This window comes from Rousettus aegyptiacus, unplaced genomic scaffold (assembly GCF_014176215.1).
Source record: "Rousettus aegyptiacus isolate mRouAeg1 unplaced genomic scaffold, mRouAeg1.p scaffold_m13_p_5, whole genome shotgun sequence".
Lineage (NCBI taxonomy): Eukaryota > Metazoa > Chordata > Mammalia > Chiroptera > Pteropodidae > Rousettus > Rousettus aegyptiacus.
The window spans coordinates 100,618,482-100,646,126 of NW_023416308.1; the positions used below are offsets into that span (position 1 = coordinate 100,618,482).

At 45.5% G+C, this 27,645-nt stretch overlaps 1 protein-coding gene across 9 annotated transcripts in view; it reads left to right on the forward strand.

The window, feature by feature from the left end:
* Positions 1–1,785: 1,785 nt before the first annotated feature.
* Positions 1,786–27,645, forward strand: part of CD44 (CD44 molecule (Indian blood group)) — a 77,945-nt gene continuing 52,085 nt past the window's right edge. For 2 of the 9 annotated variants that reach the window (XM_036221846.1, XM_036221847.1), the window contains exon 1: positions 1,793–2,012. In XM_036221846.1, coding sequence (XP_036077739.1) covers positions 1,946–2,012 — 67 coding nt within the window. In that variant the 5' untranslated portion in view covers positions 1,793–1,945. Of the gene's footprint in view, positions 2,013–27,645 lie in introns of all 9 variants that reach the window. The other 7 variants (XM_036221844.1, XM_036221845.1, XM_036221848.1 and 4 more) reach the window with 7 other exon arrangements.

Consider the following 27,645-nt stretch of genomic DNA (forward strand, 5'->3'; position numbering starts at 1 on the left):
TAATAGAAAAGCTTATATCTAGTGCTTATTCTATGTATATATACACACATATCTAGTGCTTAATATATACAGGACTTTTGATTCCTTAATTCTCACCAATTCTATGCAATAGTTAGACTTGAGGAAATCCAGGCTAATTGATTTGTTCAAGGTCACACAACTATCAAGCAGCCAAGGCAAGGTGTGAACCCAGATATTATGGCTCCTGTGTCCTTGCTGTTGATCACTACATAGTACTACCTGTGGATGCTTTGTCCCTGCATTGTCTTCTGAAGAATTCCTTCTCCTTCTTCAAGACCTGGTTCAAATATCAACCCCACTGTGAAGTCCCCCACCCATTTATTCCTTAGAAAAGGGTGTGACTCTTTCTTCTTGGATCCATAGCACTCTGCACACACATATTGTGTGATAATAGCCTGCTGGAGAGTCTGAGTCCCTGCCAAAGTGTGAGGCCCCTGAAAACAGGGCAGGTCTTATTTCTCCTGATATCTTTGAGCACTCACTACATGTTTGATGAATTAAAGATGGCTGAGTACACTTTCTTGCAATTTTTCAATTTCTTTCAATAAATGACAAAATCAAAAGGGGATTACTTTCTCTCAGAAATTCTGGCATAGCTCTTTCAGAGTCTGGCCATGGCCATTGATAACTATTATGATTTTCTGGTACCTCAATAGGCACGCAGTCCATTAGGATTTACTTTCAGTAGTCCACATCAACAATAAATACTGCTTTGTTTTTTGAATATTGAACAGCATATAGAGGTAGACATGAAATTATAATGCAAAAATGATTTTTCAAATTCTCTGACGGATGCATACAACGATGAACAGATAAGTGGACGGATGGAGGATAGATGAATGTGAGTTTATGAAGGAATATGAAAAAAATATATGGAAAGACAGTTGAGAAGTTGTATGAGAGGACGATTGGATAGGTGAAAGGATGTGTGGTCGGGATACGTGATGGACAGGGGGATGGGTGAATGTGTGAACCCTGGAAGGAGATAAGGAAAGATGGGCAGGTAGATAAACAGATGTAAGGAGGAATATTGAGGAGGATGAATAAGAGTGTGGGTGAGTGAACGGATGAATGGGTGGATGAACCCGGGTGCCAGCCTGAGGCTGGAGGATGACATATGGGTTAGTGGAACCAGATGCCAGCCCCATGGCTGGCCAGCATCATCTTTCTCTGAGCAGTCCTAATAAGGAGCAAAAATCCACCTGAGCCATGTGGACTTGGCTGTTCTTTCACGGGAAAAAGAAATGAGCTCTTCCTCCCTCCTCTGAGAAGAGTCACTCACTCTCCATCCCTTCTCCCTCCCGTGGGCAGGGAAGCACCGCAATCCAGTGCAGGACCTCGCCACTCTCCCAGGTCCTCTCCCAGAATATCCATCTGCCTGTGAAACCCAGAAAGAATCGTCCTCCGTCCAGATTCTAAGAGAAACTTAGCGGAGAGGGGCCTGAGGCTGAACCCAGTGCCGTGAGGTTTCAGGACTCAGTCGCTCTCCTTCCTGAGTTCGCCCTTCCAGCCGGCGGGCGAGCTGTGGAAAGAGAAAGCCGGCGCGTCCCAAGGCTCGGCGGCACCCGCGGCCCTCCTGGCGCCCGCCTAGGCTGCCCCGGTTTACAACCTTCATAGAAAACGGGGAGGAGGCGCAGAGGCCCGCGCAGAGGAGGGCTGATACGTCTTGAAACCTCTGCCTGCTGCTTAGTCACAGCTCCCTTCGTTTGGGTGTGTCCTTAGTTAGCTCCCTCCCTCTCTCCCTCTTAGGTCATTTCTGAATAAAAACTGCAGCCAACTTCCGAGGCGCCCTCATTGCCCAGCCGGACCCCAGCCTCTGACAGGTTCGGGCCGCCCTCCTCGCTCCGTCCTCCGCCGGCCCCCCACTCAACGCACGAGGACCCTCCAGCTCCACTCGCTTGCTCCTGTGGTCCGCTGTAACACCATGGACAAATTGGGGTGGCGCGCAGTCTGGGGACTCTGCCTCGTGCAGCTGAGCCTGGCGCAAATCGGTGAGTGCCCGCCGGGACGGCGGGAGGGAGTGGCACGCGTGGCCAGGACAGACCCAACCGCTGCGCAAGCTGAGTTGGCCCTGGGGACCGGAGTCAAGGGGGCGGTGAGCGGCTTGGATTTGGTTAAGGAGGGGTAGGATTTGCGCTAAGCTGTTGGAGTTTGTTGGTGTGAAGTACGGTTTTGTTGCACGGAAAAGAAAAAGAGAGAAGAAAGTTTGCTGGGCAGGCTGTGGGCGCGCAGTTTGGGGCGAGGTCGGCAGAGTCTGAGCACCCGGCAGAAAGTAACTGTCCTGGATGCGCGCAGCCCGTATTTCCACTAAGAGGCTCCTGTGCCCACGGGCGCTCCAAGCCCGGCTAGGCTGAGGCCCGGCAGGGCAAGGCTAGGGCTGTTGGTGAGGTGGCCATAGTGGTAGGCACAGATGCATGTGCGGGGGCTGGTGGGTTCAATGAGCTGGGTGGCTATTTCCAGGAAGGGATCCTAGCTTCCTGTCGCTCCCCACTGCGCCTGGATTCCAAAGCTCTTACAGTTGGCTCCAGTCACTATCTTAGCGCTAGTGGGAACATGAACCAGCTCTGTGGTGAGGCTCTGGGTCTCCACAGGTGCCAGCCAGCCTGGGGCAGGGAGTGTGAGTCGGAAAGGCAATGGCTGGGTGAGTCGCTCAGTCGCTGTAAACTCCTGTTTCTGCCAATCAGTTAGGGAGAAATCCAGACTGCAGTGTGGCTCATATCCCTCTCTGGCAACCTCAGGGGAGGGACTGGTGCCTGGGCACCAAGGTCGTTACATCAGGGTCCCCGGAGCTGGGCCTGCCAAAATGCCATCCAGACAAAGCCTGTGCCTTTCAGTGGTTGTGGAGGGGGTGGCTGCGTGTGAGGTATTCTGGCGAGGCTGAACTCCAAGCGCTCCTTTTCTTTGTCTATATACGTACAGATAATTACACGGCTGATTTGCTTATCGCTAGCGAAATTAATTTTTCTTTTAAGAAGTGCCAGCTGGGTCATTAAAACAGCTCAGCCTATGGTTAATTCTGCCCAGCAAGTATTTATTAAACCTAGTTCTGGGGTACCAAGAAAGTAAAAGACAGGGTCTTTTTAGGCTGCGAATAAGTGAAGATCTAGGATTTAGATTCCCGAAACAGAAATAATACTAACAATAGGAAGAACAGCGCTGGCCTTCGTTTATCACACATTTTCGCTATTTCGCTATGTCAAGCACTGTGATAAACTCTTTACAAGTGTTGTGTCATTTTACCCTTATGACGGCCCATGAGAAGTGTCCTGTTATTAGCCCTGTTTTACAGAAGGGAAACAAACCGAAGCCCAGGGAGGTTAAATGACTTGCTGGTGTTCACACAGCTGGAGAATTGGTGCTCATATGAACCCAGGCCCATTAGTCTGTGCTTAGTCAGAATATGTCAGACTGTGTGTATGACATGGACAAAATCTGAAAGGTTTGGGGGGACAGAGGGCTTGTAGTGGACCAGAGGCCTTAGCAGAGGCCAGGGCTGGAGATCCAACAAGCCCTTGAAAGGCAGAAACACTTGAGATGGGAAAGAAGAGAGAAACTCGAGTACAGGGAGAGTCCTGGACCCGGCCACAGAGGAGAGGGGCCTCTTGGGACGTTTTATTTGTATGTTACCTTCCGGTGATGTCTTCTGCTTTGTTTTTGAGGACTCTGACTCCCAACTCCTTCCAACCTGTCTGCCTGATACTTCTAAAGGACCCTGTCCCCCAAACCTTTGGCACTGTCCTGATCCTTGTGATTCTCCCGAGACTAGTAGGCTCACTCCTGCCCCACGTTTCTATGGTTGCTTTGGGCAGCATCATTTGGAAGAGGCACAAAAAAACTGCCAGTAACAATAACTGCCTGGGACCTGGCTTTCATGTACTTGTAAAGTTGTTTGGCAGGAACGAAGACTTGGAAAGGAGACATGACTTACCAGTGGGCTTGGGCTGGGCAGACAGACAGGGGAAGGAAAAAGGGAGCAGGGGAGAAGGCACTGTCGTCGCCCCTCTCCGAGGGGTGGTAGGCTCTGTAGACAATGAAGAAACTTTGGAAAGGCACGAGGCTTCCGAGGGGAAGAAAGATCCAATCCCCATAACAGAAAGCAAAAAGTAGAGAAGTGGCCAAATATAGTTAAACCACATTGTACCCAGAAACCCTGAGTTAGAGAACAGATACCTTGAACTAGGTGCCACATGTGGGAGGAAGAAAGTGGCTCTTGATGGAGAGTGGGATGAGCCCCCCTGCACACACCTCCTCCTCCTTTCCTTTGTAGGGCAGAAGTCATCAGTAGGAAACCGCGCCCCTAGTGTTGAGAAAGAGGAGTGCATCTGAGAGGTCTGGGACTTGAGAGTGGCATGCGCCTTTATGCTCTCTCTGAGCATTAGAGACCCCTCTGGCTGGGAGTGAGAGCTTTGGCAGTGTTTTCCCAGTGGAAGGAGCAAGGAAGCAAAGCTCCATCACTGCTGAGGTTAGCATCGATTAATTCAGTTATTTGCCAGATATACACTGGACATCTACTTCCTGCAAAGGCAGGATGCCAGGTAGGCGTGTTTGAAGCTGGCGGCTAATAGGAAAAGTTTCCATTTTCTTTCAAATTACCCCACGCAGGAGGGGATGCTGGGCAGCCTGAAATTCTTAGTCTGTGACAGACCGCCCTTCCATTCATTGAAGAAATATTTCTTGACTCATTGTCATAGATTCAGAGCCGGGGAGGCCAAGGATCACTCAGAAAAACCCCTTCTTTTTCCCATGGAGGAAACAGACTCTGAAAGAGAGGGAGGTATGACTTCCCCTCTCTCTAACAGTGTTAGGGCAGGGCACTTTCCATACGCTGGTCTCCGAAATACCACTCTCATTGAGGACTGTAAAGAGCCCCACCCCACCTCCTGCAGAGGGTGAGCAGGGCGTGGTCTAGTGATGTTTCAATCTTTAAATACTTATCAACACTTATGACAATTTTGTTAATTTTAATCCACAACATACCCAGTTTGAGTGTAATATTGGAATAATGAGATATGTAGTTCTCATATGTAAACCATAAAGCAAAGTTTGATACTCAGAGTTGGTCTCTGTACTATCCTGGGGTTTCCAGGGCCTCCTGGACTATTGCTGGATCCCTCAGAGTTAGGAGTACCCCAGCTTTAAAAGCCTGACCCTCAGCTACTGCACCATATGTTGCTGTGCAAAGTAGGGTTCCTTAGGAAGTACCATTTACTGAGCACCATTTCTATATTAGCCATTCAGTAAGAGGTTAGCATATGTTATCATATAGAAGCCTCACAATAGCCCTATCTACATTTAGCACTCCCTTAACTCCATTTTATAAATAAAGGATTTGAGGTTCAAGGAGGTGGGGGAGTTGGGATCCCCCATTGTCTAATATCCCCCACATTAGACTACAACTTCTGTGCCCCTTTGATTTATTACTTTGCCTCTGGCAGACTTTGGATATTGTATGTATATGGTTCTCCTACCTTCCCCATCCCTTATGGCCAGCTAACATGAAGCCTGGCATGGGCGTCTTCCTTTTCCTGGCAGGCTGTGGACTTTTGGCTGCCCTGCCCTACCCTGCCCTAGCCTGTTTCTCCCCAGGTTTGGCCACAGCTGTCCAGAGATGCCAACCTAGTCATTTGTTACTAAAATAAGTCCCTTCCCTTATCAGAGTCCAGCTGCCCTTCTAGACATGCTCTCATCTGCAGCCTTGGTAAAAGGGAGGAAACTATTCCTTATCTAAGAGACAAGTTAGGGCAATGCCCTCCAACTGAAAATTAAGAAAGAGGCCCTACACCGCTCTACACTGACTCTGCCTGCTTTGAGATGCATTGACCCAGAGGCTCCCTGGTCCCATGCTCATTGGAAACCCGCAGCATTTAACATGAGCCCCAGTGCGGGGAAGTCTTGAGGACCCAGGGAGTGGGCTGACACCGTTCTCTACGAAAGTCAAGGACCTCGAACTGAAATCTAGGTGGAGCTCCAGGTGGCCTGTAGCCACCCAGGAGAGATTTCAGATCAGCCTGCGTCGTCATACGGCTCCCGGCTGAGGTCCCGTCCCCTACCTGGGCCTCCGCAGCCTTCCGCCCTGGCTGCGGCTGAGGCAGGGGCTGCGTCTTCCAAGCCCCTCCCTTTTCAACTGACTCCACCCAGAGGCAGACAGGGAAGTGGCTCTTGTAAAAGCATAAGCCAAGCAGGTGGCAGATGCTGCCAGACAAAGCCTAGGGGATCTTTTCTGCCTCAGAGAGAAATTCTAGGGGCTTGTAGAGCAAAAACCTGATGACTCAATTTCCGTTGTGTCCCTCCTTGAATGGGAAACACGTGTTCTTTAGAATTATCAGGGTAGGCTAATGGCCGCCTACCTCAAATTTAAAACCCACTTTTCACTCATGTAGCAAGTTGAAATTTTTCTTTAAAAAGTATGCTCTCCCTAAGCTGGCCCACAAGGGTTTGGGAAGCAAGCCTAATTTGCCAGAGTAAGGAAGACGTGCCTTCTAAAGTTTGTGGTTGTGGGTCTGGCCTGGCATGGAGACAGCGATGTGCATTACAGACTTTCCAGAGTCAGGGTTTTGAATATGCAAACACTCTACCAATTGACACATAGTATATATTTTGACCAAAAGTTTATATTATTTTTATAAATAAATGCATGGCTTCAAGTGATTAAAAGTCAAAACTTTTGCAAGACTTTTTGCCTAAATAAATCCACATCTTCGCAACTCTTTAATCAGTCTAGTGTCTCATTAAATTGACGTTTGGTTCAGAAAAGGTGTACTTTCGAGAAAAATATTTATTATTCCTTTGTTCTTCATTTCTTGATCACCCTAATATATGAAGTACCAGGAAAAGACACATATTTGATTTTTGCCTGCTAGATATGGACATACATAGGTGGGTATGTCTACAAGTAGATATGCATCTGAATACACGTGTCTACACATAATGTGAGTCTTCCTCGTCAACCATTAAGCATTTTAAGGTATCTTCCGTGGGAATTATATGTACAAGATGTGGGCCTTGCATTCAAGAACTTTATCGTTCTACATGTGTAACGCAGGACAGTTGAGCGACAGCCTGGCCAGTTGAGATGGTAAAGCTAACGGCATTGTCAAGTTGCGGTACAGCAAGGAGGACTGGAGGAATCAATGACAGAGAGGAGGGGTCAGTGCACACAAGATAGGATTTGAATATACGCACCAGAGGGAGTGAGAAAGGGGTGTGTGTATTTGTGTTACCCTGCTATTCGTTTACCCACCCTCAAATAAGTGAATTAACTAACTAGATAATATAGTCAACAAATGCTTATGCACTGCCTCCTCTGTGCACCGGGTGGATAGGCACTGGAGAGGGTATTGTGAGGAGCACGCAGTCCTTGCCCCTGCACAGCTCACGGTCTAGCCTAGAGTTTCCTGGTAGAGGCTGACTGTGCATCTCTGGCTTCCACATGCTAGATTCTAGTGGTACATCTGCCCACTCCAGGGGTGACAAGAAAAAATGCCTTCAGACATTGCCAGATTGGGGAAGGGGTTAAAGTTGCCCCCAGCTGAAAATCCCTGGTGTAACAGGATGGCAGCCATCCCAGTAACCTCATCTGTGACAGTGTGGTATGTCGTTCTGAAAAGTCACCAGTTAATTAGCCTTAAAGCTTCAGAGTGAAATCGTGCAGGAAGGCCTTTTGATTTTGGAGATTCATGGAGTGCTAATGACTTTCACACTCTTTCAAGGAGAAACCCCAAACCCGACATATAGTTTCTCTTATCTGTATTCTGCAGCACTGTGGAAGCCCATGACATCAAGGGTGTGTGTGTGTGTGTGTGTGTGTGTGTGTGTGTGGTCCCAGAGCGCAGTGCCGGTCCAGTTGTTACCAGTAATTGTTGAACTGAAATGGATGTCTGGAATATAGAAATATCTCTATCCATATATATGGCTGCATGTTGGACAGTACACCTGAGATGCAAATATGTTTATGTTTAGGCAATGATAATGGTGATGCTGTCTCGCTCCAGACAGGCCCAAGGAGGGCGTTTGACTGGCCAGCTGTCCATCGCAGGGCTCATGTTTGGTCTTCCCAAAGAGGGAGATCACCTGTCTGTTTGCGGCTTTGGTGGCTGCTTGCTGTGGCTGGGATGTCTGAGTAAGGACAGGGTTACTAGGCTCCTGAGCCGAGAAGGGAGTGGGAGCCAGGCAGGATGATGATACCAACCCTGAAATTTAAGCCTCAAAATAAAACACTCCCCAGCAGCCACCCGCTTAGAGGTCTAGTTATTTTAGAGATGCTGATCTGAGTTTGGACTCCTTGGGTGAGAGGCTTATGCTCGTCCAGTGCCCACGCCTGCTCTGGAAGGCGGTGGCAGCTGGGAGAGCGGCAGAAGAGTTCCACAGGGATTCTTGCCCTCTTCGTGGGTCTCCTGCAGCTTCTAAAGGGGCCATTCTTCAGGGAAGCCTGACATCTGACAGATAGCCACTTTGGCAATGACGAATGTCCCTGCAGAGCTTACCAAATCTGAAGTGGTCGATAGATGATCCAGCTACCCATGGATCATCTGCCTAGTGAGACTCGGAGATGGAGTCAAACACGGAATGAGGAGATGGGTGTTGTGAGTGAACAGAATCTCATGATACTAAATCTCCCCGAGTTTAGGGTACACTGGCTACCTGGATATGTTGTCCTGAGGCAGGTGTCCCTCCTAAGTGCAAGTGTGGGAAGGAAGGTACCAGGCAGGTGAAGAGGGGCTGAGTCGCCAAGGAGGTGATTTGGAAAACTCAAGCCCTAAAAACCTACCTTGAATCTTCAGCTTCTGAGAGCATAGGTTAATTGGAAAAGTCCAGTGGAAAGAGGGATTATTCACACAGACTGGTAACTTTGAGCATTTGCCGTGGTGTGTAATTGCCAGTCTCCTTTGGCAGTGCCTAAAAGTTCATCTTTCTTCCCCACAACCTTTCCTGAAATTTAGAGCTCTTATACCTTTTGCACTTGCTTCTTTGCAAAGAGTTGTATGTTTTTGCGATACCATCACCACAATTAGTAATAATGGCAAACAGAGTGCTAACCATGTGCCCGGACCATTCTAATTGTTTCCCACATACTAACTTGTTTAATCCATACACCAACCTTACGAGGGAGTGCTATTATTACCCCTTTTACATATGAGAAAAACGAGGCATAGAGAATTTAAGTAACTCACCCCAAGCCAAAGAGCCGGTAAGCAATGGCGCTGGCATTCAAACCCAGGTGGTCTGGCCACTGGGTTCACGCTTAGTCATTACAGTACTGTGTTTCTTTTAGGACACCCCCAGAAACTCGAATGATGACACCTGGGAGCACTCTGGTTGTTTTCGTAAACCCCGTTTGGGAACCGGGCGGGGTAGACTCCTAGTGTCCACGGAGCTGCTTTTGCCCTCCTTTCTCACACGCGGCATCCAAAGAGGAGCCTGAGAGTACAAAAATGAAAAAGAAATTGTAACGGAGTCTTCTTTCTATTCATACTCTGAGCGGCTCATTCACTCCAGTCCCTGGATAGAAGTTCTGATCTCTTCCAAGTGATGGGAAGTTGACAAGAGCGTAGGACTGAAAAGGGATGGTGAATTGAGTTGTTTGTTCATTATCACATTATTACTTGTCGCCTGGATGAAAGGAGAAGGTCGCTGGTTAATATTTATCATAGAGGACTTTGGCTCTTGATTGGACAAAGCTGGGAAATGAGTCAATCGAGTAGTAATAAAATTTTTGCCTTCAGCTTAAATCTTTGCCTTGGCGCCAGGGCCTTCTCTCCACCAGCTAGCATTAATGAGAGAAGGAAGGAAACTCTGAGAGAGGAGGCTGTCAGGAATCAGGCTATGCTCACCGAGGCACGAGAAATTGAGCTAATGCTGGAAGTGTTCTATAGTCCCCTTTTCCCAGCCACAACCCAAACCAGATGGCCTGGCTTCTGTATGGCCCAGCAGGTGACCAGTGTGTGGGGAGGTGGGGAAGTGGCGAAGTATTTCCTCTGGATGTTTCTGACTGAGAAACAAACCACCAAGGAGGGAGGAGGCAAAGTCCTCTGAGGACATCTGACTTAATCTGCCTTTGGCCTGGAGACAGAGATTCACCACAAATTCCCCATCTGTTTCCATTTCAGTGCATCTCTTTGCACTTGAGCAGGTCTACAGTTCCTTCTAGAAGAACCCACACACCAGTCATGGATCTAGCAAGCATCTTTTTCTATATCTTCTGTCAAAGAGAATCCACCAAGATATTAGAATGACAATGGTAAAGCTTCTTCACCCATGATCACCGTTATGCAAATTGCGATGCCAGGTAGAAACCAACGATGTCATGCAGTCAGTATCTGATCTCTTGCCTCAGGCCCCTGGCCCCGGTCATCTTACACTTCAACAGTATTAAGTGAGCATCTATTATATGCCAGTCGCAACTGTTGCCATCGCTGAGTATGTCCAGTCCGAGAAGCAGAATCTAACAGAGCTGAGCACCATCCTGCAGGCTGCAGAGACTGGTTGATGTCACAGTTAGCCCCACAGCCACCACTTCCCTGCAAGGGCAGACGAGGGTGCAGGAACCCACAAGAGTCCTTGTCACACAGATGCAGACAAGAGTTTGGAGACGGAAGTTAACGCTGCCACAGAAATCTCCTGCCCAGAAGTTTGTCTTTGCAGTGGATCCTCTGTAGTGAGACTAGTCTTCCCAGTGTCAGCCTTAGAGGTCGGGTACATCACTCGAGACTTCCCCGAGTGACTTTCACTTTCCCTGTTGTTTCCTGGTTGTTTCTCTCTGACAATTCGTAAAAACCCCACAAGCATATTTCTATCTAAAAAGAAGTTCAAGGAATGCCTCTGAGCTGTGTTATGGTGATCTATTCCCTTTTACCCTTGAACGTATAAGCTTCTTATGAAAAAACTCATGCTTTATGTACATTTTTGTATCACTCTAGTCCCCAATTGTCAGCACAGTTTCCCACATATAGTAGGTGCTCAATAAATATTTGGGTAGCTGATCGAATGAATGGAATTTCTAGATTTCGCTAGCAAAGCTATCTTTACCATTTACCTCTAATTTACAGGTTCTGACTAATTCTTTTTCATCATTTAAAAATTTTTTTTCTGGTCTATAAAAACCTTTTTATTTTAATTTTTCTAGTGTCTCTTGTAGAGATCCTCGAACCTCCTTGAAATTGCTTTGCTTCTCTCTCTTTCCAATTTGAGTGTCTCTTTCTTGAAGTTTGACATGTCAGGCAAGGCAGGAGAAGTTTAGGTCTCTTTAGGTTTTGTCCAGTAGAACAAGGATCTTGATTTCCTATAGGTCTGTCTGCCTCTATGTCTCAGCATTTACTTCCAAATCTAGCCTCAATTTTAAAGAACCCCGACCCTCAAATCATGCTCTCAGTGACACTCGGAGAAAAGATGTTGGCTTTGGTCACTATGTTAAAAGAGAAAAAAAAAGAGAAGTTGTTTCTTTCAATGGTTTAAAAGCTTTCCACACAAAAGACCACCCATGTCAACCCAGGTGTTTAGTGTGGTGGAATGGACGTGAGGAAGTTTGGTTTTGGCAGAAGGTTTTGTAGGAGGAGGAAGGCCGGTAAAACCAGACAGACCTCAGGCTAAGTCCCTTCTCTGCCACCTGAGCGCAGGCAGTTGCACATGTCAAATTCTAGGACAATGTTTAGCACATCGAGCTAAGTGTCTAGCACACAGAAGGTGTCTCAAGAATAGAAATGGCTGTTATATTTTAGTTTCTTTCTATTAGTGATTCAATATTTGCTCAACAAATTATTTCACCCTTTTTTGCCTCTAATTTTCCATGTGTAAAATGAGAGGGTTGGATTCTAGTTGATCTATAAAGTCCTTTCCAGGCCTCGTGTTCTATAAATCCACCATTCTGTGGGCCCACAAACACCTAAGCCTCATAAAACTTAACGGAAAGAATAACATGACTATAATTCAGTACCCCCCCCACCCGCCAAAAAAAAAAAAAAAAAAAAAAAGCGACGCCTGGTTTATATTAAATGTCAGAAGTGAATTATTGAACCATGTCAGAAACAAGCATATGGACCCAGTTACATCCTAAATGTCAGTGGCCAAGAATGACTTCTAGGGACAAGGTACTTTGCTCAGGAGACTCTGCCAAAACCTTTTAACCATTTGGGGTTGGGAAGATGAAGAGGCTCAGGTCAGAGAAGTTAGCAACATGTCTCAGTCACACAGTTAAAACTGTAAGAAGCCAGTCCTGGGATTACCTGCAGTATCTGAAGACAATACTTTTTCCTTTAAACTCTACTTTACAAAAAAGCTAACCTGTGAAGAAAAGTCAACCTTTGAAGAAAGGAAAAGATGGTTTCTTTCACTTTCAAAGCTCAACTTGGATTTCTCAGCTTCCCACAAAGGAACTCTGCAATGTGTTGGTGCAAAATGAATCACAATATTCAGCCAAAAGAGTACTTAGAGGGTGAGCACTAGTATCCTATGGAAAATAACGAGGGTGGCCATGGGACTCTAAAAGCAAGCGAAACAAAACAAAACACCACACATGTGCATGTGCACGTGCACACACACACCACACACATACACACACACACACACACCAGGCACTGAGAGAGGGAGGCTTTTCAAATGGTGAGTTGCTGCTTCTACTGAGAACCTTCCAGATTCCCGTTAAGATATTTCTTTCTTTTCCATGAAACCAGAGAAGCTCTTGCTCAGGAAAAAAAATAAATAAAAATAAAAAAGAAGTCATAAAGATTGCATATTGCTTAGGAGTTTGCCAAAGTTGGTCAGAGACTAAACCCCCTGTCAGGGCTCCATCCGATCAGTCACCAAAAGTCCTTAGTCAGATAACAGTCCATTCTGGGTGTGCCCGTTTCATATCCATCTGAAATCTGCTGGCCAGAAGTTTGAATAAAATCCCAGATGGGTTCAGTTCTCATGTCATACGCAATGCACTCAGTCGTTGCTGGATATGGTCCAGTCATCTGTGTCTCCAGCCAGTCCCACAGACACGGCCTTCTAGGAGAAGTGAGAACTCACGCGTACCCAGCAGAGGTTTAGCATTTCTCTGTCTCAGTCAGAGCATGACTGTGGGCAAGGTTCAGTTGCCTCTGTTTCCCCAGTGGTAAAACGATGATGAACTTACTGATTCAATTGATTAACAAGTATTGTGTGATTGACACTGTGGAAAGAAGTGAGGGAATAAGAAGATCTAGTCTCTGTCCTTAGAGAGCTTACAGTTTGGTGGAAGAAAAATTAAACAGATGAAAGAAGTAAACAAGATTACATGTCATCAAGTGCCAGAGATGAGGGAAAGCAGACACCTCTACGAGAGTCAATTGTATAAGACAGCTTCATGGAAGGAATGGAATTTGAGGAGGCGATAAGTGTGGGAAGAAAGATGGGGAGAGAGGGGAGAGGAGAGCAACCCATGAAAGTGTAAAGCATGAGCCAAAAAGTGTAAAGTGGAAGAAATGAGTATGGCTTGATCGGGGCCAGGAGAGGGCCCGGCCTGTCTGGATGAGAGAGCTCATGTTGAAACACAGTGAGGGAAGAGGTTGGACAAAATGCAGATGATCAAGTAACACTGGCTCTGTCTTACCAGATCCAATGCTTCTTCTACCTCAGCGTTCTTGTAACATCCTGTTCAGACAGTGCTAGACAAAGTTCAGAAAAAGTCAGCTCCAACACTGGTTGACAAAGAACTTTAGCAACTTTGCCTGAGTTGAAGGGTGGCAATTTAAGAGAATCCCAATCAAGTCCGTCAGCAGCAACAGCAAATGGATTTCAGCCCCTGTAACATTTCCCATTGATTACTAGAGGCTACTTAGAGGGCTGTGCTAGGAAACCAAACTTTGGCTCAGCTACAGAGAGCCCTGTGATCCATTAGTGATGTCTGCCATGGACGTAATACAGAGGATGTGATCCGAACATATCATACAAAGATCACCACAGTAGAGCAGCGGGCATTTCTAGTTTATGTTTCTGATAGTTGCATGTAACTCTCGTTGGGCAGCTATTGAATCTAGTCAGCTAGCCAAGCAGTCGACTCTGCCTCTTTTCGGAATAGAATAAATGCGGTCTCTTACCCAGAGGGAGTTAGTTGCTTGAGCCTTCTCTTATAATTCATTCCCACTGTGTTTTTCCATCACCCCAGTTGAAGTTAGATGCTGGGAGCCAGGAATCTCCTCTGTGTGAACAAGGGCCAGACTTCTTGGCAAAGGGCCCCCTTTTCCACATCACCTTCTCCATCTGCAAACTGAGAAGACAAAAATGATGCCTCACCCATAGAGGTGATGGGAGGAATTACTAGCTAATGTGAGTAAGGCTTTGAAGATGAAAGGGTTGTATGCACATGTTAATTACAACTTTTATCAGCCCTGGAGCGTCTGCATTCTCAGCTGCCACTCAGGGGCTCTTCGGTGCTTCCCAAATGCAGACAGCAGCAGCATTCCACAGACCGGCCCCACTGGGACCCGCTGGTAGTATCCAAGTCAAGAAGGCTGGATTCTGAACTCAAGCTGGCCAGCCTACTGTGGGCCACTCAAGTTTCCCCAAGGGAACAAGCAAGCCCAATCAATACCTGGGCAAATAAGATAAGATAGAACCAAGGTATAAACAAAAGACTCCACCAAGAGTCCCTAGAAATAGCCCCTGGGTGAGATTAGGACACTCTGCTCTAATTCCCACCCTTGTCAAAGCCTAATTGTGTGACCTTGGGCTACTGGCTTTATCTATCTAATGCAGCAATACACTGTGAGCCACCTGGGAAATAATCCCTCTGCCTCCATTAGACCTCTCCACCTTCGCCTGCTGGTGTGAAAGTGTTTTGTGATAGTCTGCAGAAGCACGTGATGTAGAACTACAAGGTCCTATTATTACCTGAAGTAACTTCACCTTTATCTCTGTCTCTTGTTGCTGGTTGACCTCAATCATTGAAACTGTATTCTTTGGAATGCTCACCAATCAATCTCCTCCCCTGCTGCCGTCCCTTCTTGGGCAGTGCTTATCTAGGAAGTCTTGTTATATGCTCGGGCTTCTTAATTCTACCATTTCCTGAGGCACACAGATGGAGTCAGGCTGGCAGGGGCCCGGGGTGCCCTGCCAAGTTGAGTTGCAATACCCTTTCTAGGGTAACTCAGTAAAAGTGCTAGAGGCAAGGATGAGAGGCTTTCAAATGCTTTGCTAGGGCTTAGAAGGTGCAGGCTGAGCTGCACTCCTATAGCAGCTCCAAAGTATGAATACAAAGAAGAGGAAGAAGAGGAAAAGGACTCTATGTGAGATGTTATTTTGGGGTAGTGACAAAAAGGCGAAGATGATGGCATATCAGAATGGGAAAGGGTACTAGAAATTACATAGCCTACTTGTTATATTGGACAGGTGAGAGAAGGTCATTGCAAAGACTGCAGGTGACTTGCCCAACGTCACGCAGTAGTCAGAGTCAAAACCTTGGTCTTTTGACTCTCAGTCCAGTGTCCTTTCCATTTCATTCTTTGAGATGATAAAAGAAAGGGCATTAAGCAAGAGAAGGATGGGATGACCAGGGCAAGAAGACTTGGAATGACAAAGAGAAGAAGATAAAAGGGTACTGATTTTTTTTAACAGGATGGGAAAGGTGGAGCTTCCATTGTACTCAGGACTGGTTTCCTGTGCAGCATCTTATACATCCATACTTGGTGTTTATTTTGATCCTTTTTGACTTAATGAGTGTTTTGAAACCAGAAGGCCCAGCTTAACCTGGCCTGGCTTTTTTTGGTCCAGCTTCTCTGTGCAATTCTGTGGGTCAAGTCAACAATCAATGGTTTTCAAAGGATTCATTTGTTCACCCAACATATATTTATTGAGTACTGATATGTGTCAGGCATTCTGCTAGGTGCTGGGGATACAACTTTAAACAAGAGGGGCACCGTTTCTGCTCTCGTGGAACTTACTGTCTATCTGGGAAGACAGACAGTAAACGTCTAATTATACCCTTATTTAATTATACTTGAGGTAAACGCTGGGAAGGAACATAAGATCTTGTGAGAGTGTATAACAAGGAGACCTCACCTGGTCTAGAGCACCAGGGAAGGCTTCTCCAGACCTTGAAGGATTAATAGCAGTAACTGTGTTTGCAGGATCCACACAGTTCCTTGGGGGGACTACTGGTTGGACTTTTTAACCCCACCAGCTCTCAGAACCAGGGGATGGTCTGGTGGGTGGGGTCAAAGCTACGCAAGCAAATCCAGCCAAGGCAGCCCTTCTTCTGGCTGCCTCACCCTCAGGCCATCTGAGTAAGAGAGCAAGAAAAGAAAGTCCTACTGAAAACTCTGAAAGCAACTGGTTTATCACGTCTGTCTTCAAATAGACAGTCGTGGAAAGAGAATCATGGGAACCTCCAAGCTCAATCAGGCTTTTAGAAGCACATGTTGGGGCAGCAAAGGAACCCAAACTCTGGGAATTGACAAGTGTCCCATGAGACTGGAGTTATTTTAACCCGGGAGGAGGAGGATATGGGATTCATAATTTACTTGGGAATTTTTAGAGTTCAGCTTTGGTTTAGGGCCATATCTCATCCATTTTATTGGAGATTTCTTGGTCTTATCTCGAGCACTTTCGTGACTGGAGCTCAGGTCCAGGGTCTCCCTGGTGTGTGTGAGGCGGGTGGTTTGCAGGGTGACTTCCAGCAATCATGCGGGTGCATCTTTCAGGATCAGGCAGGAGAAACAGGCAAGAACTCTGGGGTGTGAATGTCCACTTGCTTGGCTACAAGGACCTCACTACTTTACCTGCTTCATTGGTGGTAATTACTTAGAGATGACCAGAGTGGACCCTATCAGGGGAGCAGGACAGGTGTGATGAGAAAACAAAACCATCTTTCACATGAACCCATAGATAATAATAACAGTATCTGTCACTTGGTAGAACAGAGCTACCAGCTAATCTAAATGGTCAGTTATAAACAACTGTGTCTTATAAATGAGACCAGATTCAAGGTTATCACCTCAATGATGATATTACATCTTTTCACTTTTACTCAGATGTGCTTTCTTGGGTAGGAAAAATAAGGATGAAGTTATAGCTATCGTGATTGAACGTAAGCTACAACTTATCAATGATGCGTCCCTCAGGTAGTTGTCACCTGCCACATGTTCCTTGCTCTACCCATATCAGCACACGGCAGCTGAATATCTGTAAGTAATAGAGTAATCAGCCCTCGTGAAATGATATCCCCCATAACAAGTATGGAGGTAGGACAATTTCAGAAACTCAGGAACATTATCAAAGACCCAGTTTTCTCCCAGTTTTCTGCCATTCCAGTGTCTTCTTAAAGCTTAGCCCCCTTCATATCCCCAAATTGACTCCCACTGTTCCAGGCTTCCTATGAAAAAAAAAAAAAAAGATCAATATCCAGCACACTTTTTCACAAACATCTCTTCTAAAAATGGGAGGAATAGCTTTTCCAGAAGTCTTTAATTAACTTCTCTTTATTTCTTATTGGAAGAAGGGGTCACATTCCATGGAATCCCCACACCGAACCCATCATTGGTAGGGAGTACTCTGACCACAGAGTTCTTAACCTAGTCACAATCTACACACTGGAGCTGGGAGTTGGATCTTCGCCTCCTCCGAAACACAAGTTCGGGCTTTTAAACAAAATCAGGGTTCAGTTAGAATTTTGTTGCATTGGCGACAATGTCTCTTACAATGAGTAAGGCCCCAAAGGGTATCTTCCCACCTGGTAAGGTCGTGGCTTGAGTTGCTCTGCAAGGTAAAGGGAAAAAGGCAAAGCTAAGTTCCTGTGTTCCTAAGCCACACCCTCAACCTTCTGAAAAGACACACCTCACGGGGAGAGTTCACACAGGGGACACACAGCAGTTTGAGGCTTAGATGGTCTGTGGCTTAATAATACTCAATGCATAATAATTACAGCTATAATTTCATCCTTTTTTGCTTCCCAACAAAAGCATAGCAGAGAATAACCTTAAATCTGATATAAGTTACAAGAAAGTGTCAATCTTTTGCACACTTGAGCACTTTATTATTAGAAACTCATTATTACAATCCAGCTCAGCGCTGCTGGAGCTGCATAGGGACCACTGATCTGTAGTGATCCATTTAAAAAGAATGATTATGACCTCGGATGAGCATCTCTTCCTGTAAATTATGAGATGATGACTCCCATGGGAGATGGCCGGTTTCTTTTTTCTATACCTACTCCTAGTGTGTTTTAATGCGTGTGTAGTATTTTCTGCTATATTACCTAATCCAGCCCTCACATTAACTTTGGGGTTGGCATTATCATCTTCCTATACAGGAGAGAAAGTTAATGAATTTTCCAAGGTCACGTAGCTAATTAGTGCAGATTCAGTATTCGAACCCTATTTTTCTTACCCCAGAGCTGAAGTCCATGTCACCACATATGTTGGCTCACAACGGACCTGACTGACTTTCAAGTTTAGAATGGACTATTGAATTTTATATTAATAATTGCTCTTTCATAACCAAGAAAACTTCTTCCTAATAGTTTCTTTGAGTTTGAAGCTCAAGTGTCCAGTATCTTAACATTTTATTAAGCCCAAAGATGAACAGGAGAGTATTTTTGGCAAGTCCCCTTCCTCCATGTAGTTAACTAAGGAATCTAACAGAAGTGGGGTGGGGGACATCAGGATTTTTTCATTTATTTGTTTTCCATTCCTACTTATCACCTAAATACCATTAAAAGATTTATAATGACTGCATGCACGGAAGAGAAGCCCAGGGGATGTTTAATGTGGATTGTTTCTTACACAGGAAAGGGGCTGTTTCTTTTCAGAATCTAATGATGAAAGAGCTGGAGGAAATGGATTCTATTAAACCAAAATGATTTATACTTTAGTTTGACGATGAATTTCCTAACCATGAGTCTTGCTGAGCATTAGACTGGAGGCTAGTTCTCAGAAGGCATCTCCTGGGGACAGCAAAAGCCTTGAGGTGAAAAGGTTTCCCTTTAAACCAAGTGCTCAGCACCTCGTACTTGGTTGTTGTGCTGTGTTGTTGATTTGTTGAACGTCTGTCCTCTCCCCAGGGCCATAAGCTCCACTGGGACAGTGACCTTGCTCAATGCCCTGGTCCCGGTGTCTAGAACAGTACCCCACATGTAGGGAGCACTGCATGTAAACCTTGTTGAATGAATGAAGTTGGAACTGGGATTCTCTTTTCTGAAGGTCTGTATCCATTTCAATGTTGAGTTGATTTTGTGGGATTGTGACTTACCGAAGTTGTGATCTCCAAATTCAACTTAAAAAATATATATATATATACTTTATCTATCTATCTATCTATCTATCTATCTATCTATCTATCATCTTTTTATCTATCATCTATCATCTATCCATTCTACTTGAATAAGAGACTAGTGCTTAAAAAGCAACTAAGAGTTAGCAAGCAGCCATATCTTCTCCCATTCTCTCCTTCCTCTTTATGGCTGTGCTCATCCCAATTCCCAACCCTTTTCCTTGGCTGGTGTAACTTAAGACAGCAGTCCCCAACCTTTTTGGCTCCAGCGACTGGTGCTCCCATGAGAATATAATGCCTGATGATCCAAGGTGGAGCTGAGGCAGTGATGCTAGCGCTGGGGAGCAGGTACTGGTTCATGGTCTGGGTATTGGAGACCCCTGATTCAAGAAAGTCTCTTCCATGTTTTTTGCAAGGGCACCTAGAGAAGCTGAATATGTACTATGTCTGACCACTCAGGACAGATGCGAAAGACAAAGAGGAAACCTTTTTTGGGGGGGATGGGAAAGAAGGGATGAGGTTTGGGGAAGCAAATCTTGGATACTTGAGACTCTTCTTGCTGGGGGCAGTGGGAGGGGCTCCCTGTGGCTCCCTTCCTGGACATGCTTGGGGCAGCTCTCTCTCAAACAAGCATCATCAGATAATCTCCAGCCTTCCTGAACAACTCTTTCTCAGGATATAGGAAAAGTACCCCATTATCTGTTTGAGCTTCCTGTTCTTTATGTTGTTTGGAAGGCTAAAGTCAACAGCCACTCTTGTATTCTGCATTGTTTGCATTGTTAAAGCCTTTGGAAAACTCATTTGCTTTTTTCTCCAAATGAGCTTTCCACACCCCCTGGAACTGATTCAAAAAAAGGCCTCACCTCAAACAGGCCAGCAGAGAATTGTTTCTCAAAGTCAGGTTTTCTATCTTCCTCTAAAGGTTAGATTTGAGAGCGTGTAGCCAAGCCACATAGTTCAGTCTCTGGGTCAGGCACAGGCTGTTAGCAATGCACAAAGAGGGTTTGAGTTCAGTGTCTCTCGGGCACTCAGAAAGCAGCATGTGTCCTGGAGTGAGCCCTGGGTTTGAGTCCTGCCACTCATCAATCACATGGCTTTACACAATTAACATCCCCAAACCTCAATTTTCTCATCTTTAAAATAGAGTACCAACACACCTACCTGTAAGGATGTGTAAGGACTAAAGTGACAGAGTGCCTTGAGGGGAATTAAGCCTTCATCAGTAACTGCCATGATCTCTGTTGTTGCTACTGGACCTGGGACCTCTCCCTGTACGAATCAGCCCTCACGTTGCTCCTGCTGCACTTGAGAAAAAGCTACCAGCTGCCTTTGGAAGATCTTCCTTCCATTTCTGGGCAAAGCATTAGTCAATACAATCTCATTTAATTCGGGAAGGAGGGTGCAGCATAGTGCTGACACCCACATGTGCTGACTGAAACGACTGTTGCTGAGCAGATAAAGCAGCATGGGTTGTTCCGGAAACCTTAGCTATTGCAGTAGCTCATGAAAGCTAATGGGGAAATGAGCTCCGGGTCCTGTCTTTACTTGCACAATGACAGTCAATCTCCCAGGCTGCTTGTCTCAGCAGGATCAGCCTCTTCCTGCCTTCCGTCCTGGCAGTTGGTTGTGTAAGTTCACCCTTACACACCCCTACAGGTGTTTTTCTCTCTCTCAAGTGACGTGTTCCTTTACAGAGCTGTTCCCTGGCCTCAGAGGATAGAAGGGCCCTCAGGGGCGGTTCAAGGAAGCAGCTTCCTTCTCATTCTGGAAACTTACAGTTTTCCAGAGCACACATCTTCCCCAGAAACCCAAGCTGGGAATTTCCTGGTTGTGGATGAGAGACCAGCTTCTGAGGGCATAAAGTGCCCATCCATCAGTCACTGGGGTGTTCAATTCTCTCATCTCCAAAAATACCTTTAATTGCCTTAAACTGCTTAGTTCTGCTCTCCTCTCAAGAAAGGAAGATCTGGCTACTCCCAGCCACACCTCAGAAGTGACTAAGACTTATACCTTTTCACGGGAATGTTTGAATTTGTGTCAGGTTCTCATTTTGCTTTTAATTCCATGAGAGTGTGGCTGTGGACTGTTAGTCAGGCTAAAAGGGAAAATTATCAAAGCACAAATGATTTTTCATGGTGTAAATACATCATAAATGAGAACCTAAGGATCCTTTTGGTATCTGGGAGAGCTGAGGCCAGTCATCAAGGTTTTATCTTCCCGTGGGAGAAGGAAAAAGATTAACATTTTTAAAGCACCTGCCATGAACCCAACTCAATGCTAGTGCTTTGCATATATTTATTACCTAACTCCCATACACTTCTCTTTGAGGTACACGCCAAATATCCATTGAATAAATGAATGACTAGATTTTCTCAGAGCCATTTTACAGACTGAGAAACTAAGGCTCCTAAAGATGAAGTAACTTGCCCAAGAATGGCTCGGCTCTTATGTGGTGGGGCTGCTCAATTCTGAACTCCCCTCTTATTTTAACATGACACCATGAGTTCCCATTCAGCTTTATGGAGTCAATGCTGTTCTCCCATTCCCAGAACCGGAGACCTTGAAAATTCAAGGCATCTCTTTTCCCAAAGAAACTGGATTTTTTTTCCTGGCTCTTTGAAAATGAAAGACCTTGAAACACTTTGGAACTACTGGGAGTTACCTTCAGGAGGGAGAAGATGGAATTTCTCCTCTCTTCCCTTTGCAGGGGCAGCGGGGCCCCCAAGACCACCAAAGACCAGGCAGCCAGGCGGGGGTGGGCGTCTGGGCTCTCAGTAGTGCAGGTGAGGGCTGCTTAACAGTGCGTCACTGGAGGATTGTCTCACGACTGAAGAATGGTTTGAATTGGCCGGCGATGGAGAAATCCACTGCGGGGAGCTTTGGGGCTGCTTGTAGTGATTTAGGAGAAGTCTCTCAGGAAATCAGCAATTCTGCCGGTTTTCTCTCTTAATTGAAACCATTCTTTCCCTCCAGCTTCGTTGGGGCAGGTTCTAGTCTCTGTGAGCTGGAGGCGTTTGTTTGGTGTAATCGGAGAGCAGGATACTGGTAACACTCTCTTGTTTTGTCTATTGTTTCTTTTTGCTGGCCTAGCCATCCTGCTTGATTGGTTCCAGAGTGAAATGCCCCAACCCTGGAGGCAAGAAGGAGCTACTCAGGTTTCTGGAGTGTTGAGAGAACAAATCACGAAGAAATGTAGATTTCTCCTTCTAGAGGTAGAAGCCTGGGTTGGCTGGGGACCTAGAGATCATTAAATCCAGCTTCTTCCTGGACTGATAAACAGAAGCCTTCTCCAAGTACTAACAGCTTATCGATGAGAAGTTTAGGACTATACCCCAGGTCTCTGGACTCAGCCTAATTCTTTTCCCCCTAAAACAAAGAAATATCTATTAGGGACCACAGAATATATCGGACACTGGGGTTATGAAGATGAGTCAGGCATGGTCCCAATGGAACCCATTCTGATTATATGAGTTAGTATCTCTTGAGGCAGGCTTCTTCCTAGAATGATGTTTTCTAGATACATGCATAGTCTGTCTATCTGTCTATCCATCTATCCATCCATTGATCCACCCACTCATCCACCCATCCATCCACTCATCCATCCATCCATCCATCCATCCATCTAGTAAGAACATATATTATGTAGACTAAGAGCTCATACACCCAGATAACTAGACTCCTGGTTCCTAACTAGAGGTCTCAAGTGGCTGTTACCAATGATGTAGCTAGTGGCTAACCAGTTACTTAAGAATTAAGTCAGAGTATGAGGCACTTTGTATTTTAAGCTGCCTTAAATACACTTTAATCTTTGAGGTGATTGGTTAATATTGATTAATACCAGCCACTTTGGTAAGTGTTTTAGGTGCCTTTCTCAATTTAATCCTTACAAGTACCCCATGAGGTAAGCATTACTTTCACTTAACTAATGAAGACACTGAGTCTTAAATATTAAGAAAACATGGCGTGCCTAACATTCTACAAGAGCCAAAGTTGGGACTTGGACCCAAGTCTCTCTGTTATGAAATACTGTGAGCATGGCCATTATACCATCTTGAAATATCATGGGGGTAAATTGCTACAGTCACCAGTTACCAGTAAAATAAGGGATGCCAAAGATGCTGGGTGGCCAGGAGATTCTTGTAAGCCTTCAGAGGGCTTTTGAGTGGACACATCACAGTAGGACTCTGATAAGCCACTCTGTCATTCTAATCTGAGTTGTTGTCTCCTGGAAGTTCAGGCCAAGACCAAGAAGGGGCAGATGCACCCCACTTCCACCAACTCTGTACCTGGCTTACGACTCAAATGGAATTCTTATCCTAGAAACTGGATCATTCAATTGCCATAGGCTTTGCTTTCTGAGTTTCCCTCACTTACCCTTCTAAGTCCAAATTCTAGAGACATCTCTTGATGGACCATGGAAAGCAAAAATAAATTCCAAATCTGATTTAATCTGTATATGTTGACGTGTGTGTGTGTGGGGGGGGGGGGAGGGATGGCAGAAGGAGTATTTCCTTTCACTGGGTATCTGATCTGATCTCAACAGAAGCCCCATAATAAATAAGTAAAACATGTCCATAAGTTAATGAAAGAGTAAGCATCAGACCACACAGACTGCCTGACAAGGCAGCTCCCTGTCATTCTCCATTGGAACATCCCTTTTTATGTTCTGTGTAGTACAGTCACTACCTGAAATTGCTTTATTTATATATTAATCATTTACCTGTATACTCTTGGTCTCCTCATTCTAGAATGTAAGCTCTTTGAGGGCAGGGACCTTGTATGTCTCCCCAGGATCCAGGATCATACTGACATATAATATCTGTATCTGCTAGAAGATGCTTTGAATTGATGTCTGTGTCACGCCCTAGCAGGGCTAATAGCAGTTTGGCAGGCACAGATTTCACAGGAAGATACCCAGATATTTTCAGAGCACCTCTCAAATGTCCCTGGTGAAGGGAGCTTAGGTCTTCTCCAGGTGCAGTTTCTTGCTATGTTCGATGGCCACTTATTTGAAGGAAAATCAAAACCCTGTTTTCTTTGACAACTTCACAGGAGGGTCATTTACAACTTCCTCCATGTTTAAACCTCCTGGATCTTTGCATGGGCGATGGTCCTTAAAAGCAGGAAGTTATGGTTGGCCCACTCTAGATGAACATGAGATGGTAAAGATTTTGGTCCAAACCCTGTGGCTTGAGTCAAATTTGAAAGCTTGTCAGAAACAGAATTCTTTGGCGCTTGGCATTTGAGACCTGCATCTGTGTTACAGATGAGATTTCACAGATTGAAAGCTCAGGAAGAGGTGTGAATTACAAGCTATTAGCTCACGGGGCAATTGGAACTATACTGATCCTGGAAATCTTTTGGCCCAGATTTTTAACAATTTCTCCACAATCCAGCTTCTCTCTGTGCAGGGCTTTTGCTTGGAGACATTACATTTGTGTTGCTCTTAAAAACACCTGATAGAGAGAGAGATAGTGTAAGAAAAGACAGAGATTGAATTATTAAATTGCGATCTAATGATTTTTGAGCCCAACATATTCAGAATCAGTGGAATTCTATAACTCTCCTTAAATCACTTGCAATACTTGTTGGAAATAAATATTTTATAGCTGCCTCATTTCACTGATGATGTATTTAAAGAGGAAAGGAGTAACCTAAAGACATGATTCTTGTTCCGTCTCAATTCACCTGTAGGTCAAGATTGGTGGGAGATGAGTTGTGAGTACAGGGCTGCTGGCAACCAAGTGCTAAGGCTTATAAATGACTTTCTTGTCCTATAAACGGCATCGAACTCATAGTTAGTCCTAGAAAAACTTGCGTACTCACTGGCATTTTGGTAAGATTTTTTTGAGTAACAGGGAAGGAGGCCACTGGGGATTTTAAGGTACCTGGTGCTCATCAGAGTCTGACCGGCATTGTCCCTCCTATGAACTAAAGGCCGCTATAGGGAAAAGGTTAAATACTATTAAGCTAAGGGGTGTCTGACCGGATGCCATCCGCCAGAGGTGGTGACCTGCCTGCAATCACAGCCAGGCAGAAACCTAACCCATTCATCAAGCTTTTCCCCTTTCTGGATGGAAAAAGGAGAAAGTTGTCAGCCCTGTTCGGGGCACCAGCCTCTACAATTCCAGTACGGGATTTTTCCAGTATGGATTTTTCTGTGAAATCTCCCTCTCTCATTTGGTCTGTTAGTTACCCCCTTGGAGGAGAGGGCAGTAACCAGCTCCCATCTGCCAGCTCTATTTGCATGGCATTAGCAAATATTAACCCAGCAGTACCCAAATTATATGGCAAGCAGTGTTATTCTGTAACCCAAATGGAATCTCCCAAAGTTCAGCAATGAGAGAGGCAGATGGTTGCTGAGAGAAGGGACGAGGCTGCCTGATGTCCTAAAGGTGTAACCTTGGACAGGTCTTTACCTCTCTAAACCTCCGTTCTCTTATCTATAAAAAAAGGTTTGATAATAGTGCTTATCTCATATGGTTATTGTGGGAATTAAGTGAAATAATCAGTGTGAAGCACTGAGCTCAGACTTCTGCACACAGTAGGTGCTGCTGAATTAGTGTTGATATTACTGGGGAGCTCGGCCAGAGGCTCGGCTGTAGGTTCTGTAGGAGTTTGAATGTCCCAACTACATCCTTTACCCCACAGTGATCTTGCGTTTCAGGTCCCCGGTGTGACAGTCTGCCCAACGAAAGCAGAGACGTGTGGCTTTGGTAAACTGAGTCTTTGGCTAACTCATGTCATATGATAACTGACAGTATCATCTCAGGGTTTGACTCCTGGCTCTGCTGCTTTCACAGTGAGATGTTGGGTCAGTTGTGCTCTGAATCTCACTTATTTCATCTGCAAAATGGGAATGATAATTTGACCTCTCAAAGCTGTTTGGGGGATCATATGGCATGATATCTGTTGCAGCATCTACACTACTGTCTAATACAGAAGAGAGCCTCATAAATCCCACAGTTTTCTTTCTCACTGAGAAGACACTAACAGAGATAGACAAGAGGAAATGAAATCAATGTCGCGGATACCTGAGGCCGTGTGGTGGAGCTGGGCTCTGTGGGAATCGGTCATGGCTCTCTCTTGAAGGACAACAGCCTCATCTTAGTTTCTGGTCGGATAAATCCTGTCAAGCCCACTCACTGTTCCTTAGCCCCAGTCCCCGTAGAATAGGATGGGACATCCAGACTTTGCTGTCTCTTCCCTAGAGGGTGAACTGGGGACAACTGTTAAGCAGAACTTTAAATTGTAAGGTACTTTTACTATTGAGACCTAGGGGAAAAAAACACAAAAGTAATAATACCAAGCCTGTGTCATTTGTAAAGCATTTTTACCCAGTGCATTTCATCTGGGCTGCAGCCTTTGAGCTGCAGAGCCCTGTGCTAATTACTTAACGCTCTGACCCTCTTTTTTCCATAGCTCTCACGTGGGATGACTAACCCTCTTAAAGCTCTAAATGCTTTGGAACCCCTGGCACTTCGGAGGCCTTGCTAAGTGGTGGTTATCATCACTATGGCTGGCTCCTACTGTGGTGGTTTCCAGAGTGTTCCGCTGAGCCTTCTAGAGCATCGTGCAGGGTGTCAGGACCATTGGTGGGGCAGGGTGGGAACCAGGCAAGAATAAACAGCAGGTGAATGGAGAGTCTGGGGTCTGTCCCTCTGCCCTCTTTCAGCTCCCAGTGGGAGGCAGCTCTGCTTTTACCGATCCTGGATGTTGTGATTCTGCCTGAGACAGCATGGGCGGGGGCGGGGGTAGGGATGGGGTAGGGGTAGGCAGGAAGGCACAAACCATCACTGTTCCCTCTGAGTGTGACCTCTTTTCCCCTTTGCCTTTTGACACTCCGGGATAGAAAGAACAGCTTTACAGGTAATGGAGAAAATCCTACCTCAAAAATCTGAGTCGAGGTCTGGATTTTACTCAAATTCTGTAAGACTTTGAGTCTTTGAATAGCTTCTTCCTTAGTTTCTTCGTCTGTAAAAATTAACCAGTTCCTGAAAATACTGGCTACGGACCTAAACAAAAGCTGTACATGAATTAAATGATGTAGTCATAATTGTAACTACCTCAGAAAAAATAAATCTAGTTATAAAACAAAGTGATACCCTCTTTTTTTTTTTTTCTACTTGCAACAGGAAAAAACCCCATGTGGGCCCCTGAGATGCTTTTTAATTTCATTTACCACATCCTGGGTTTGTGCTAGTTAATCTGCTAAACCTATATGTTGCAAAAAAGCAGAAAACAAATGTTGCAAGGCTAGACCTGAGCATTTCCTGATCGCCATGGCAACACGCAAGGATACATCCTGAGATTTCTCTCCCTCAGTCATCTTCCTGGAAACTCACTCACCAAAGATCACTTGGCCTTTCAGTCAGAAATCGAGGTGACAGTTCTGGGACACAC